General features: G+C 41.8%; 1 protein-coding gene across 3 annotated transcripts in view; it reads left to right on the forward strand.

The window, feature by feature from the left end:
• The window catches only part of STARD9 (StAR related lipid transfer domain containing 9), a 252,204-nt gene that overhangs the window by 47,708 nt on the left and 191,180 nt on the right, over positions 1-13,316 (forward strand). For all 3 annotated transcript variants that reach the window (XM_089686880.1, XM_089686878.1, XM_089686879.1), the window contains exon 3: positions 7,179-7,295. In XM_089686880.1, coding sequence (XP_089543006.1) covers positions 7,179-7,295 — 117 coding nt within the window. The remainder of the gene's footprint in view (positions 1-7,178; positions 7,296-13,316) is intronic.

A 13,316-nucleotide genomic window follows, 5' to 3' on the forward strand; every position in this document is an offset into this window, starting at 1 on the left:
TGTATCCGTACAGCAGCATATAACTAGCTGTAAACACATCCGATGTGAATAAATGTAGTTGTCAGTTGTGATTCTGTGAGTTTACCTCGATAATATGAACATGATTCATTGCCACCATGGGTATACATCATCTCTAGTGTCACCTTGAGGAAGTTGTTGAGACGTATTTCTGCCATCAACTTCAAAATTATCTTTTTAAAATTATCTATTATTTTTTTTTTCTTTCTCAATCTGAACATTTGATACATTTTCTGTTGTGAATAAAATATGGGTTTATGAGATGTGCAGTTCATTGCATTGTTTTTATGTAGATAAAAGGTGCGTCCCAACTTTGTGGGGTTGTTACAATAGGACTTTTTTTTTTTTTTACAGACTCTAGATCAGGGATGTCAAACTCAATTTCATCGAGGGCCGTATTAGCATTATGGCTGCTCTCAAAGGGCTGATTGTATCTGTAAGACTATATAAATGTATCCAGAGAATAGGTGCAGGAATTCAACCCCCCCCCCCCCCCCCCACCGCCGAACCACATCAAATGGTGGTAATGGCCAAATTGCACCAACAGTGGGAGGTTCTTAAAAGGGCAATAAATACCAGGAGTGCGTTATGTGCAGAGTTCAGGGATGCACTATGTACAGAGTGCAGGGTTCGGGGGGGTGTTTCGTACAGAGTGCAGGGTTCGGGGGTGTGTTTCGTACAGAGTGCAGGGTTCGGGGGTGTGTTTCATACAGAGTGCAGGGTTCGGGGGGTGTTTCGTACAGAGTGCAGGGTTCAGGGGGGTGTTTCGTACAGAGTGCAGGGTTTGGGGTGTGTTTCGTACAGAGTGCAGGGTTTGGGGTGTGTTTCGTACAGAGTGCAGGGTTCGGGGGGGTGTTTCGTACGGAGTTCAGGTTTCAGGGGTGTGTTTCGTGCAGGGTTCGGGGTGTGTGTTTCGTACAGTGTGCAGGTTTCGGGGTGTGTCGTACAGAGTGCAAGTTTCAGGGGGGTGTTTCGTACAGAGTGCAGGGTTCGGGGGTGCATTTCGTAAAGCGTGCAGGGTTCGGGGGTGCGTCTCGTACAGAGTGCAGGGTTCGGGGGTGCGTCTCGTACAGAGTGCAGGGTTCGAGGGTGCGTCTTGTATAGAGTGCAGAGTTCGGGGGTGCGTCTCGTACAGAGTGCAGGGTTCGGGAGTGCGTCTCGTACAGAGTGCAGGGTTCGGGAGTGCATCTCGTACAGAGTGCAGGGTTCGGGGGTGCGTCTCGTACAGAGTGCAGGGTTCGGGGGTGCGTCTCGTACAGAGTGCAGGGTTCGGGGGTGCGTCTCGTACAGAGTGCAGGGTTCGGGGGTGTGTTTCGTACCCAGTTTAGGGTTCGGGAGTGTGCAAGGTTCAGCTCTTTCACAGGCTGACCACATCTCACTTCCACCCCTCCTCAGCTCTGACCCCCACCCCACACAAAAAAGCTTCCACGCATCTCAACTTTTAAAAAATACTCAGCCTGGCTCTAGTACCTCCCCATAGTGTAGGCGTTTACGCCTCTATCTCACGTTCAACAAGATCATTGGTCCCCAGATGGGCATAACATTGCAGCCTTCACGTGATGCCCCATCCCACCTATCACTGCATCTCCCTTGTCCCTGCCGTGAGTGCAGGCCAGGCAGGAACCTGTGAGAGCTCCCGAGAGGAAAGCTGTTCTTGCATACAGTGCACAGAAGACAGTGGTAAGCGGGGAGCAGAGGGTGAAAGCCGGAGGGTGCGGAACAGAGTTCTGCCACGATCCAGATGAAAACAAAAGCCCTGGGTGGAAGGGACACATGAAATGGCCTAGTGAGCCACATTCGGCCCGCTGGCCTTGTATTTAACACGTGTGCTCCAGAATAAAACCGCCTTTACATTCATTTTATAACCTCCAATGCAGAATGACATCTGCAGGCTGGCTTGTATGAACACCTTCACTTTTTATTTTCTCTAAGATGTGAAAACGAACCTCCTCCAATGGAAGTAGAAAAATATGTCATGGCCATATGGGAACACAAGTGTTCTCTGGTTACACCACATCATTGTATTGCTATGCTGAATTTGCAGGCTTTAGCTGTTCAATTGTGTGAGGTTTTACAAGGTTAGTAAATGATAGCCACAGCTATAGCGAGGGAAGGCCCTGTAGCTGAGTCTGCTCTAGTGCTCTAGTCATATTGAAATAATAAAGAGAACAAAGCAGCTGTGTAATGGAAACATCTGTGCAAGATTTAATATCGAGCAACTGTAACTCAGCAAGTGCTGGATAGAATTCAGGTGTAGAATACAGTTCTCCAAACAAGAAGGTCGTTCACCTGGCTTAGATTGTTCAGCCTATAGACTATTACTATATCCCCCAAGGTAACAAAGGTACTGGAGGAATCTGCTGTACACAGAGACCACCATGTGTTTAAAGAAAGACTGCTGTCATCTGATCATTGACAAACATCTCTACAACTAAAGCTGCCCATACATTTTGGCCAGTTCCTGGTGAACCAACTCAAACTCTCTCCATGGGTGGCCCTACTGGCTGCCTCCCACCCAACATTCCCTGATTGAAAAATTTAAGGAGCCAGGCGGAAAGTACCTGCTAAATCAGATCCAGGCATTGTTCAGGTATTTGACAGCTGGTGTTACCGGCTGTCAGAATCCAATGGCTGCATCAGGAGATTTGGACATCCCTGGATGAAGACATTTTATTTATTTCAAGTTCTTATATAGCCCCGTCAATTTATTATTATTATACAGTATTTATATAGCGCCAGAAAGGTTTGCTCAGCACTGTACATTATAGTGGGGGACAGAACATGAGACAATACAATAACAAAACGGTACACGAGGGGTTCGGGGGCCCTGCTCTATCGAGCTTACAATCTAGGAGACAGCACTATATACATATATATATATATATATATATATATATATATATATATATATATATAAAATGTATTGTACATTCACATCAGTCCCTAACCCTCAAGAGGTGTACAATCTAAGGTCCATAACTCACATTCATACATACACATATTAGGGCCAATTTAGACAGGAGCCAATTAACCTACCAGCATGTCTTTGGAATGTGAGAGGAAATCGGAGTACCCGGAGGAAACCCACGCAGGCACAGGGAGAACATGCAAACTCCAGGCAGGTGGTGCCGTGGCTGGGATTTGAACCAATGACCCTAGTACTGCCAGGCGGAAGTGCTAACCATTTAGCCACAGTACTGCCCACATTCCTGCCACATCTATTTGTATATGACCATCTTTAGAGTGAATCTGTGCCAAGGAAACCTTTAAGAAGAGATAGGTGATAGTTATGGAATAGCAGGCAACAAAAGTGCCCTTGCCCACCTCAAGTCTGTCTAAATGAAGTTCCAGCATAGTATAGGAACTTCTAATCCCTGGGGTAATGGTCACACATTTTTCCAGGTTTTTCTAACTTTTCCCCAAGTCAACATTTAAAAATGTCCCCGCATCTCTGATTTGGGTCTTAAGAGAGGTGTCTTCATTATTCCACAAGATTAGGCTTAATACTAAACCCAGGACCCTGTATTCACTATATCTGGTCTCCCACAGTACACACATCATGGAAATGCAGTTATTTTATAATATAAACTGCTAAATACCTTTTTTCATCAGCAGTTAGAGTAGTCTTGTGACTTTCATCAGTGTCCAGCAGAGCACTGGTTAAAGCTTGTAGGAGGAGTTTTCTTTCTCCCCTGATTGTCCAGTGAGGCTGCATAACCCCAGACCCTTTGTCTGAACAGTGCTGATTGGCCCTGTGCTGACCACATGCACGCTCCCCCAAAAAAAAACCCTCTAGCAATACAAACTTAGCATGTACAGCTTGCCCCCAGGGCTCTGTCCTGTCAGCAGATGGATTGAGAACAGTAGAAGAAAGGGAGGATCAAACATTTTTTGCACACTGTGGTGGATTAATCCTTAGGTTCCAGTATGAGTATTTGGATGAATGAATGGTGAAGCGCTAATCCTAATAAATATAAGTGTGTACAATAATACTAGAATGTGACAACAGTACTACTACCACACATAAATACTATACATGAAATACAGTGAGGAACAGAAGTATTTGGACACCCTGCGATTTTGCAAGTTCTCCCACTTAGAAATCATGGAGGGGTCTGAAATTCTTTTTGTAGGTGCATTCCCACTCTGAGAGACAGAATTAAAAAAAAAATTCACGAAATCACATTGTATGATTTTTAAAGAATTTATTTGTCTTGCACTGCTGAACATAAGTATTTGAACACCTAAGAAACAGCAAGAATTCTGGCTCTCAAAGACCTGTTACTGTGCCTTTAAAATGTCCACCTCTACTCCACTCATTAATCTAACTTAGTAGCACCTGTCTGAGCTCTTTAAAGACACCTGTCTACCCCACAGTCAGTCAGACGCCAACTACTACCATGGGCAAGACGAAAGAGCTGTCAAAAGACACCAGAGACAAAATTGTGGACCTCCACAAGGCTGGGAAGGGCTACTGGGCAATTGCCAAGCAACTTGGTGAAAAGAGATCAACTGTTGGAGCAATTGTTAGAAAATGGAAGAGGCTAAAGACGACTGTCAGTCTCCCTCGGACTGGGGCTCCATGCAAGATCTCACCTCTTGGGAAATCATGGATGATAAGAAAGGTGAGGAAATAGGCCAGAACTACAAGGGAGGAGCTGGTCAATGACATGAAGAGAGCTGGGACCACAGTTTCAAAGGTCACTGTCGGTAGAACACTACGCCATCATGGTTTCAAATCATGCATTGCACGGAAGGTTCCCCTGCTCAAACCATCACATGTCCAGGCCCTTCTGAAGTTTGCCAATGACCATCTGGATGATCCAGAGGAGGCATGGGAGAAAGTCATGTGGTCAGATGAGACCAAAGTAGAACTTTTTGGTCTAAACTTCACTCGTCGTGTTTGGAGGAAAAAGAAGGATGAGTTGCATCCCAAGAACACCATCCCTACTGTGAAGCATGGGGGTGGTAACATCATGCTTTGGGGGTGCTTTTCTGCGAAGGGGACAGGACGACAGCACTGTATTAAGGAAAGGATGAATGGGGCCATTTATTGTGAGATTTTGAGCAACAACCTCCTTCCCTCAGTCAGAGCATTGAAGATGGGTCGTGGATGGGTCTTCCAACATGACAACGACCCGAAGCACACAGCCAGGATAACCAAGGAGTGGCTCCGTAAGAAGCATATCAAGGTTCTGGATTGGCCTAGCCAGTCTCCAGACCTAAATCCAATAGAACATCTTTGGAGGGAGCTGAAACTCCGTGTTGCTCAGCGACAGCCCCGAAACCTGACAGATCTAGAGGAGATCTGTGTGGAGGAGTGGGCCAAAATCCCTGTTGCAGTGTGTGCATACCTGGTCAAGAACTACAGAAAACGTTTGACCTCTGTAATTGCAAACAAAGGCTTCTGTACCAAATATTAACACTGATTTTCTCAGGTGTTCAAATACTTATGTTCAGCAGTGCAGGACAAATAAATTCTTCAAAAATCATACAATGTGATTTCCTGAATTTTTTTTTAAATTCTGTCTCTCAGAGTGGGAATGCACCTACAACATGAATTCAGACCCCTCCGTGATTTCTAAGTGGGAGAACTTGCTAAATCGCAGGGTGTTCAAATACCTCTGTTCCTCACTGTATATACAGTGTAATAAATACACACAGTGTTCTGATCCTATCAGATCCAATCCAGTGCAACTTAAGTGAAATACACAGGATAACCTGTTTCAAATATAGTGAATCCCTTTTTCCTATTGGAAAAAATCAAACCTCCCCCTGTCCCTATATGGGACTTGAAGTGATTAATATGTGATCCATTATAATAAAGGGAAAAAAACAATACATCAGTGTTCAGTGCCAGCTAATATATAAATAGCGAACAGAAATTCTGCAAGGAAGGAACAACCACACTTCTACACATGTGAATCAAAAATGACAAAAAATCCAAATAATGTCCAATAACATATAACTGTGGTCTTTATAACACAAAAAATCGTGCAAGTGATCAGGTGATCTTCACTCTTGTGAAAATACTCCTCCAAATGGCAGAAATGCCTCCTCACCTCCAAACCCTGACCACAAGGGCCAACTCGCCTTTTAGGATCACACCACGATCCTTAAGAGAATAATCTCATCCAGGTGGAGATGCCGCATAAGCTCCTTTCCTCAATACCACGCTCAGGGTCCTTTCTGATAAACAGCTCACATTCCCATCAGGATCATGTATACCCTGATGAAGTCACGTGGTAGAGTGACGCAACGCGTCAGTACGCAACCTCCGGTGACGCACTTCCAGTTGGACACCATATTGGTACACTATACAGACCCATGCAGTACACCCATAGCATGATGTTTAAAAGTGTTTTTTGAAGGAGCAAATGTGAGTGGGCTAATTGACATCTTATTTCTTTATATTGGCAAAATAAACGTTCTTGCACTATGGAGGATGTTTCTGCTTGTGTCTTACTAACATGATCCTGATGGAAATTGTCATTTCACCTATTAAGGCCAGGTCAGGTGATAGCAGCTCATTAATAACTTGTTGGGACATCCATATAAGCGCAGGAGGACATCTTCATTAACAAACATGCTTTACTGCTTATACAGACTGATTTTACTGTTGTGGGTTTAGTAACACTTTAATTTTTCTAGTTTTAATTTGTCCATGCTAACACAGATAAAAATGTTATTTAAACAAGAATAATTGTAATAACTGAAGATTGATTACCTGTCAGATGTGAATAGTACATTGTAAAGACATCATTCTAAGAAGTAATAGCCATTTCCAACCAGGGGCGGACTGACCACTTGAAAACTCAGGCACTGCCCGAGGGCCCAGGGTCAGTAGGGGGCCCCATGAGATGCCCCTGGTACCTTTTTTCATAGGCTTTTTTGAGTTTAGGCAAGGACACAGGGGCCCCATGAGTTGTCAGTCCGCCCCTGTTTCCAACATTGATTATTTATTGACTATATTGTAAATCAACCTGTCAGTCTACCTATACACTTGTTAATACTGCTCTAAGCTGACACATGTGCATGTGATACCATCCATATGATATTCCTGTGATGTCCATGTTCCAAATAGCACTTGCTGTTACATTTTTTCAAGTACAAATCTATTTTATTTGGCCGTGTCTCACTATGTCTGTTGCTTATCTCAGCTGGACTATAAAGCAGATGGCTGTGGGGACACCAGAGATCGGTTCCTGGAGTTTGGCTTTGATTACTGCTATTGCTCTGTAGATCCTGATGATCCAAAATATGCATCTCAGGAAGTGGTAAGTCCCTTCTTCATAATATTTGCTTAGATGTGACCACTAAATAGTAACACATTTATTACATCAGTTGCTTGGAAAAATACTGTACATCTTTGTCTGCCTAGATAGATCATTTTACTGTGTTCAAATAGGTTGTCAGTATTTTACTATACTATATTGTCAGTCTTTTTAGATTATAAGGCATTTTATTTTTTTCAGTATGGGCACTGAAAGTATAACTAAAGGCATTTTTTTTTTTTCATTTTGGATAGAGTGGGGAGGGATCAAAACATCTGCCAGGTTTGTATTGCTGTCAGTGCCCCCCATTAGTGAGATTCACTCTCTGTCTGTCTTGTTTACCATTATCATCAAAATTGAAAGAACTTTTGGGCTGAGAACAGTAATGGAATAGAAATCTTCCAATGGGAGCTCTAGTTCTGGCAACAACTAGGGAATATTCCTTCACTTTGGTGGGACTTTATATCATTTCCTGTTGTGACTATGGGACAAGAAGTGAAAGTAAATCTCCCCAATGGCTAAAAAAAACTGACGGGTTTTCCAAAAAAGGTTTTAATTTTGGATTAAATTTTCTAATTGTGTATGGTGTTCAATTCAGCTCATAGCCCCATTTTACATTCTTTCTGTAAATACAGCTTTTTGTCTATCAGCTGTCATGCTTTTAATTTCCATGTAAAGTAGGTCCCTAAATTACATTCATATACTAGGGCCAATTTAGACAGGACCTGCCTGGAGTTTGTATGTTTTCCCTGTGCGGGTTTCCCCCCACACTGCAAAGACATGCTGGTAGGTTAATTGGATCCTGTCTAAATTGGCCCTAGTATATGAATGTAAGTTAGGGACCTTAGATTGTACGCCCCTTGAGGGTTAGGGACTGATGTGAATGTATAATATATATGTAAAGCGCTGCGTAAATTGACAGCGCTATATAAGTACCTGAAATAAATAAATAATGTATGTAAATGGTAATCTGTGCTCCCGTGTGTAGCCACCCTCCTCCCTCTGTACATTACAGCTAATCTGGTTTGAACTCACATCAGTGCAATTCTGTATTCATTAATAAAGCACTCAGTACATTTTGTTAAATGCAGATCGTGTTGGCGCTTGAGTTTGACTTGGTGTCAGCTTATTGTTGTCCTTGTGTGCCAGAGCTCAGAATTGGCCATTGAGAAGCGGCGCTAGAGCCCAGTCAACTGTGTGCTGCAGTACTCATTTGCTAACAGGAAGCATGCTTACAGGAAGAGAGAGCAGAGTGACAGACAGATGGCCGTATCAATCTGCTTCTGCTGCTTCTTTTTTTTTTTTTTTTTTATATATTTCAATCTTTTTATTGAAAGGATCAAACATACAGATCCACAATACCAACAAATGGGAGATATGGCACTTCTAGGACAATATTCACATGTGAAGAAAGGTGACATTGTACAGAAAGATTGAGGAATTGGACATAGCTTACATGTATGGGACCAGGAAGTCCCTCTGGTGTAACCTATAGATAAAGAGGTTAAGCTGTGACAATAGACATCATTTCAGTATGCTGCTTCTATTTTTACTGTCCAGTGTAATTTAACTGCAGTAGTGAAAAGACAGGTCCCCTATCTTGTCAGACATTGCTATGCTATATGACAGAGCTGTGTGATTATTAGGACTGAATGAACAGAAATACAAATCCATTGTTGGGTAAAACCGCAACCATATATAATGTTTCATGTTTTGTATTTAGCTTTGTCTGGAGTTTGGGTATAAATGTGGGATTTTTGCATATAAGCTCATCCACCTCTTCAACCTGGTTATATTTTACAAACTAAGCAGCGCCTTATTTTAAAACTACATTTTTCTGTTTTCAAACAGACAATGGGTTGATTTACTAAATGACTAGAGGTAGTTCACTTACCAAAATGAATGTAGGTAAATAGGATAAAGCTGTATATACTTTTAATACCCAGTCTGTTTAAAGTGTATTTTATCCCCCAGAAATTGCTTGAAAACCCTTCGTGCAAATACTGTGTAACATTAAAAAAATATTGTAACGCCCACAATTTTATTCTCTGAGATTCTGCTTAAATAAGGGGGTGTCTCTAATTTTAGGGACTCTTTATTGACTGGCATAGTACTACTGGATTGGCGTAAGGCCAATGTGGTGCCAATATTTAAAAAGGAGTCAAAATCTTTATCAAGTAATTATAGACCTGTTAGTTTAACATCTATAGTTGGGAAGATACTGGAGAGTTTAATAAAAGACCACATAGATGAGTTCTTGCTGGAAAAAATATTTTAAGTAACAGACAGCATGGATTCATGAAAGACAGAAGTTATCAAACAAATCTGATTTCTTTTTATGAGGAGGTGAGCAAAACCTTGGACAGAGGGGTGGCAGTGGATGTGGTATACTTGGACAGAGGGGTGGCAGGGGACGTGTTATACTTGGATTTTGCAAAAGCATTTGACACAGTTCCCCACACACGGCTAATGTGTAAGGTAAAGTCTACAGGCTTGGAAAAATCTGTATGTAAATGGATAGAAAACTGGCTAAAAGATCGTATTCAGAAAGTAGTGGTTAATGATTCATACTCTGAATGATCTAGGGTTGTCAGTGGTGTACCCCAAGGTTCAGTGAGAGTGCAGAGAAAGGCAACCAGACTGATAAGAGGCATGGAGGAACTGAATTTATTCTCTCTTGAGAAGAGGTGATTAAGGGGGATATGATCAACATGTATAAACACATCAGTGGTTCATATAGTGAACTCGGTGTAGAGCTATTCACCCTGAGGTCATCACAGAGGGCAAGGAGGTACTCTTTATGTCTGGAGGAAAAGAAATTTAATCTCCAAACACGGAAAGGTTTCTTCCCAGTGAGAGCTGTGAAAATGTGGAATAGACTCCCTCAAGAGTTGGTTCTGGTCAGCTCAGTGGATTGCTTTAAAAAAGGCCTGGATTCTTTCTTAGATACACAGAATATAACTGGATACTAACATTTTATAGGTAAAGTTGATCCAGGGAATATCCGATTTGCCTGTCGGGGGATTAGGAAGGAATTTTTTCCCCTGCAGGAACAAATTGGCTCATGCTTTGCTGCGGTTTGTTTTTTGCCTTCCTCTGGATCGAATATATATATATATATATATATATATATATATATATATATATATATATATATATATATTGGGGTTTCTAATTTTCTAGCACAAGCAAAAAGTTGATTTTTACATGTAGGAGAGGAATGTCAGCACAAGCTTGGGAGGTAAGTGGTTCATCACTAGTGATAATCAGAACATAGCATAATGGGGCTGTTATACTAAAGGAGTAGGGTTTGTTCACACTGCTAAAGATAACATTAGTAAAGTAGGTAATGCTGTTACCACGTCAATCAGCCAAACATGCCTGTAGCTGCAGGCATCATCTCGGTATAACCACTGCAACTCAGGGATATACAGGGATGTCCTTGGGAAGCAAGTGGTTAAAGCAAGCCATATATGATACAAATTTCTTTCCTTCCAGTATGGGTGGAAAAAAAAAGAAAATCATTTAATTAACAGTTGATGTTGATTGGGGAATTCCTCTTGCAGCTCTGTTGTGTTCTGCTAGTGGGGAGCTTTCCCTGCCAGCAGAACACGATTACTGCTGGTGGCTATATCCACTGGCAGTGAACATAATCCGATAGGCTGGTTGTACTGAAGCTGATGGATGGATCAGCTTCAGTACAACCAGCCTGCCCACGGAAGGATTGAATCTGGGCCAGTTCCTGCTGAACCATCCAAGGTTCGACCCATCTATGCTTAACACTTTTGTAGCCAGCATAGGTAGTGATAGATTTAGTTTTAACTTTAGAAAAAGATATATTTTTTGTTCCGTGTAGGCTCTGAAAATGCAGATATTTTGCTGCTAGTAAAACATTCATATAAGTTTTGTTTTCTCGATTCTTTTCAGCATAATGCTAACCCCTAAATAGATTTCCTGTTTCAGAACCCAAGCTGGAAATACATTATTTACAGCGCACCCTTCGTGCCAGAACTTTGTTTTTTAGTGAAGCTTATTGTTTATGTTTGGATAAAATCACTCCTCTCCTTCTTTGTTGAATGGCAGAGCAGATTACAGAGGGCGATTTGGCTGATATTGCGTTGTACAAGAACAAGGCAAGCTGAGGCTTGTCTTATGACCTTCTACCTTGGGACTCAACTGAGCTGTCCCATTGAAGTCCAGGCTGACACTGGATTGTTCTGTTTGATTTGGTACATGAGAACAGTAGACTACAATCATTGTTTAAACAAGGATAACAAGTGGACACATAGTGAACAATAAGCTTTGAAAGCTTAGGTTACAGCGTACAACTTGCTGTAAACATTCCCCATCTGAAGACTTCAACCGTGTTATTTTGTTTTGGCGCATCTCTAGTATCGGTTGAAAATATGTAGTAAAACGTGGCTTGTGTCCAGAAGGTGTATGTCTGTGTCCTGAACATATACCCCTGGCACTATCATTCTCTTGGAGGAACGGTTCATGCCAAGTGTTTGCTGCATCAGGGAAATATAATGTAATAATTTCACGTTACATGGGGTACATATGGTTATGTTAAAAAAAAAAAAAAAGAAACCGATTTTGGAATACAGAGTAAAATAAATCTGCATCTGCATAAATAATTACTAAGACACTGTTTTAAATTGTTATATATATTTGAAATCAAATCTTTATTATTTTTGGCAAAAGTAATGATGTGGGCAGATCTCTGCCAGTCACAGGCTGTGTCATACCCCTCCAGCCTGTGTCTTAGAATCACAAGGAGGTAAAGCCTCCATCAATCTACATGTAACATCCCACACCTACTGTGTTTAGCTGGTTAGTGGGCATGGAGGAGGGAGGGTGTGGGCTGCCATTTATCACTGTGTATACACCCATATATGTGATTCTGTTGTCACATAGGCTTCTCGGGTGAGCTAGAGAGGAAATGCTCAGCATAGAAACTCACTGAAAACTGAGCATGTGCAAAGCCGCCAACACTGCTCTGCAAAATTCCAAAATGCATTGGGTACATGAACAAAAGGGGGAGAAGGAGAACAGCAGGATAAGGGATAAGCCAGGTTTTTTGCAGAATATAGAAACAAATCTAAAAGGGACTGAGTGAGTATGAACCGCATGTAATACAGCATTTGTTAATAGGTTTTTTATTATATGGGTTTAGTGACACCGAAGGATGGATCATTTTGATTAGGAGCTATGTGATACCGGTCAAAGATAAGCCAATACCATGCCCCACTGCTGAGTAACAAGATGCCATGTTTGGCAAGAGTATATTCAGTATCCCCCCTGTGGCAGTTCATTGTTTTGTAGAATCTTTAACAAGCACAAATGCCCATTGAGAATACATATTACTGGTTCAAATCCATGACCTAGGGCTAGTTCAAACAAGGGCTGGCCAGAAATGGATCCATAAAAGCAAGACATGTTTCTGATTTGTAAGAATTTTGTGCATTTATTAGGATGTTCCTCATGTGCTAGAGGGTAATAACAAACAACTTAGGCAGTCAGAAACACTTAATAGTGCACAAGAAGGATTTGTAACTTGTTTGAAAGTATCTCTGTGAGAGGGTCTTCATACTGCAATCTTCTGTGAAGAAAAGCAAAAGTTCAGGATTATTTTACATATGTCACTGTCAGCAATGGGTATGGATGACAATGGGTCCTGGTGCTGGAACAAGTCAGCTGAGAACTGGAAATAATTATTTACTTATTTATTACTTTTACTTCTATAGTGCCATCAATGTACGCAGTGCTTTACATATGTTATACAATCACATCAAGCCCTGCCCTCAAGGAGCTTACAATCGAAGGACCCGAACTCACATTCATGCATAGACATACTAGAACCAGATAGGATTCGATTAACTTACCAGCATGTCTTTCAAGTGTGGGAGAAATCCAGAGTACCTGGAGGAAACCTACAGAGGCAAAGGGAGAACATGCAAACTGCAGGCAGGTAGTGCCATGGTTGGGATATGAACTAAAGTCTGCCCATCTGTGGCCAAATAC

Source organism: Staurois parvus, unplaced genomic scaffold, assembly GCF_062004578.1.
Source record: "Staurois parvus isolate SC_StPar_1 unplaced genomic scaffold, SC_StPar_1.0 ptg000414l, whole genome shotgun sequence".
In the NCBI taxonomy this organism is placed as follows: Eukaryota; Metazoa; Chordata; class Amphibia; order Anura; family Ranidae; genus Staurois; species Staurois parvus.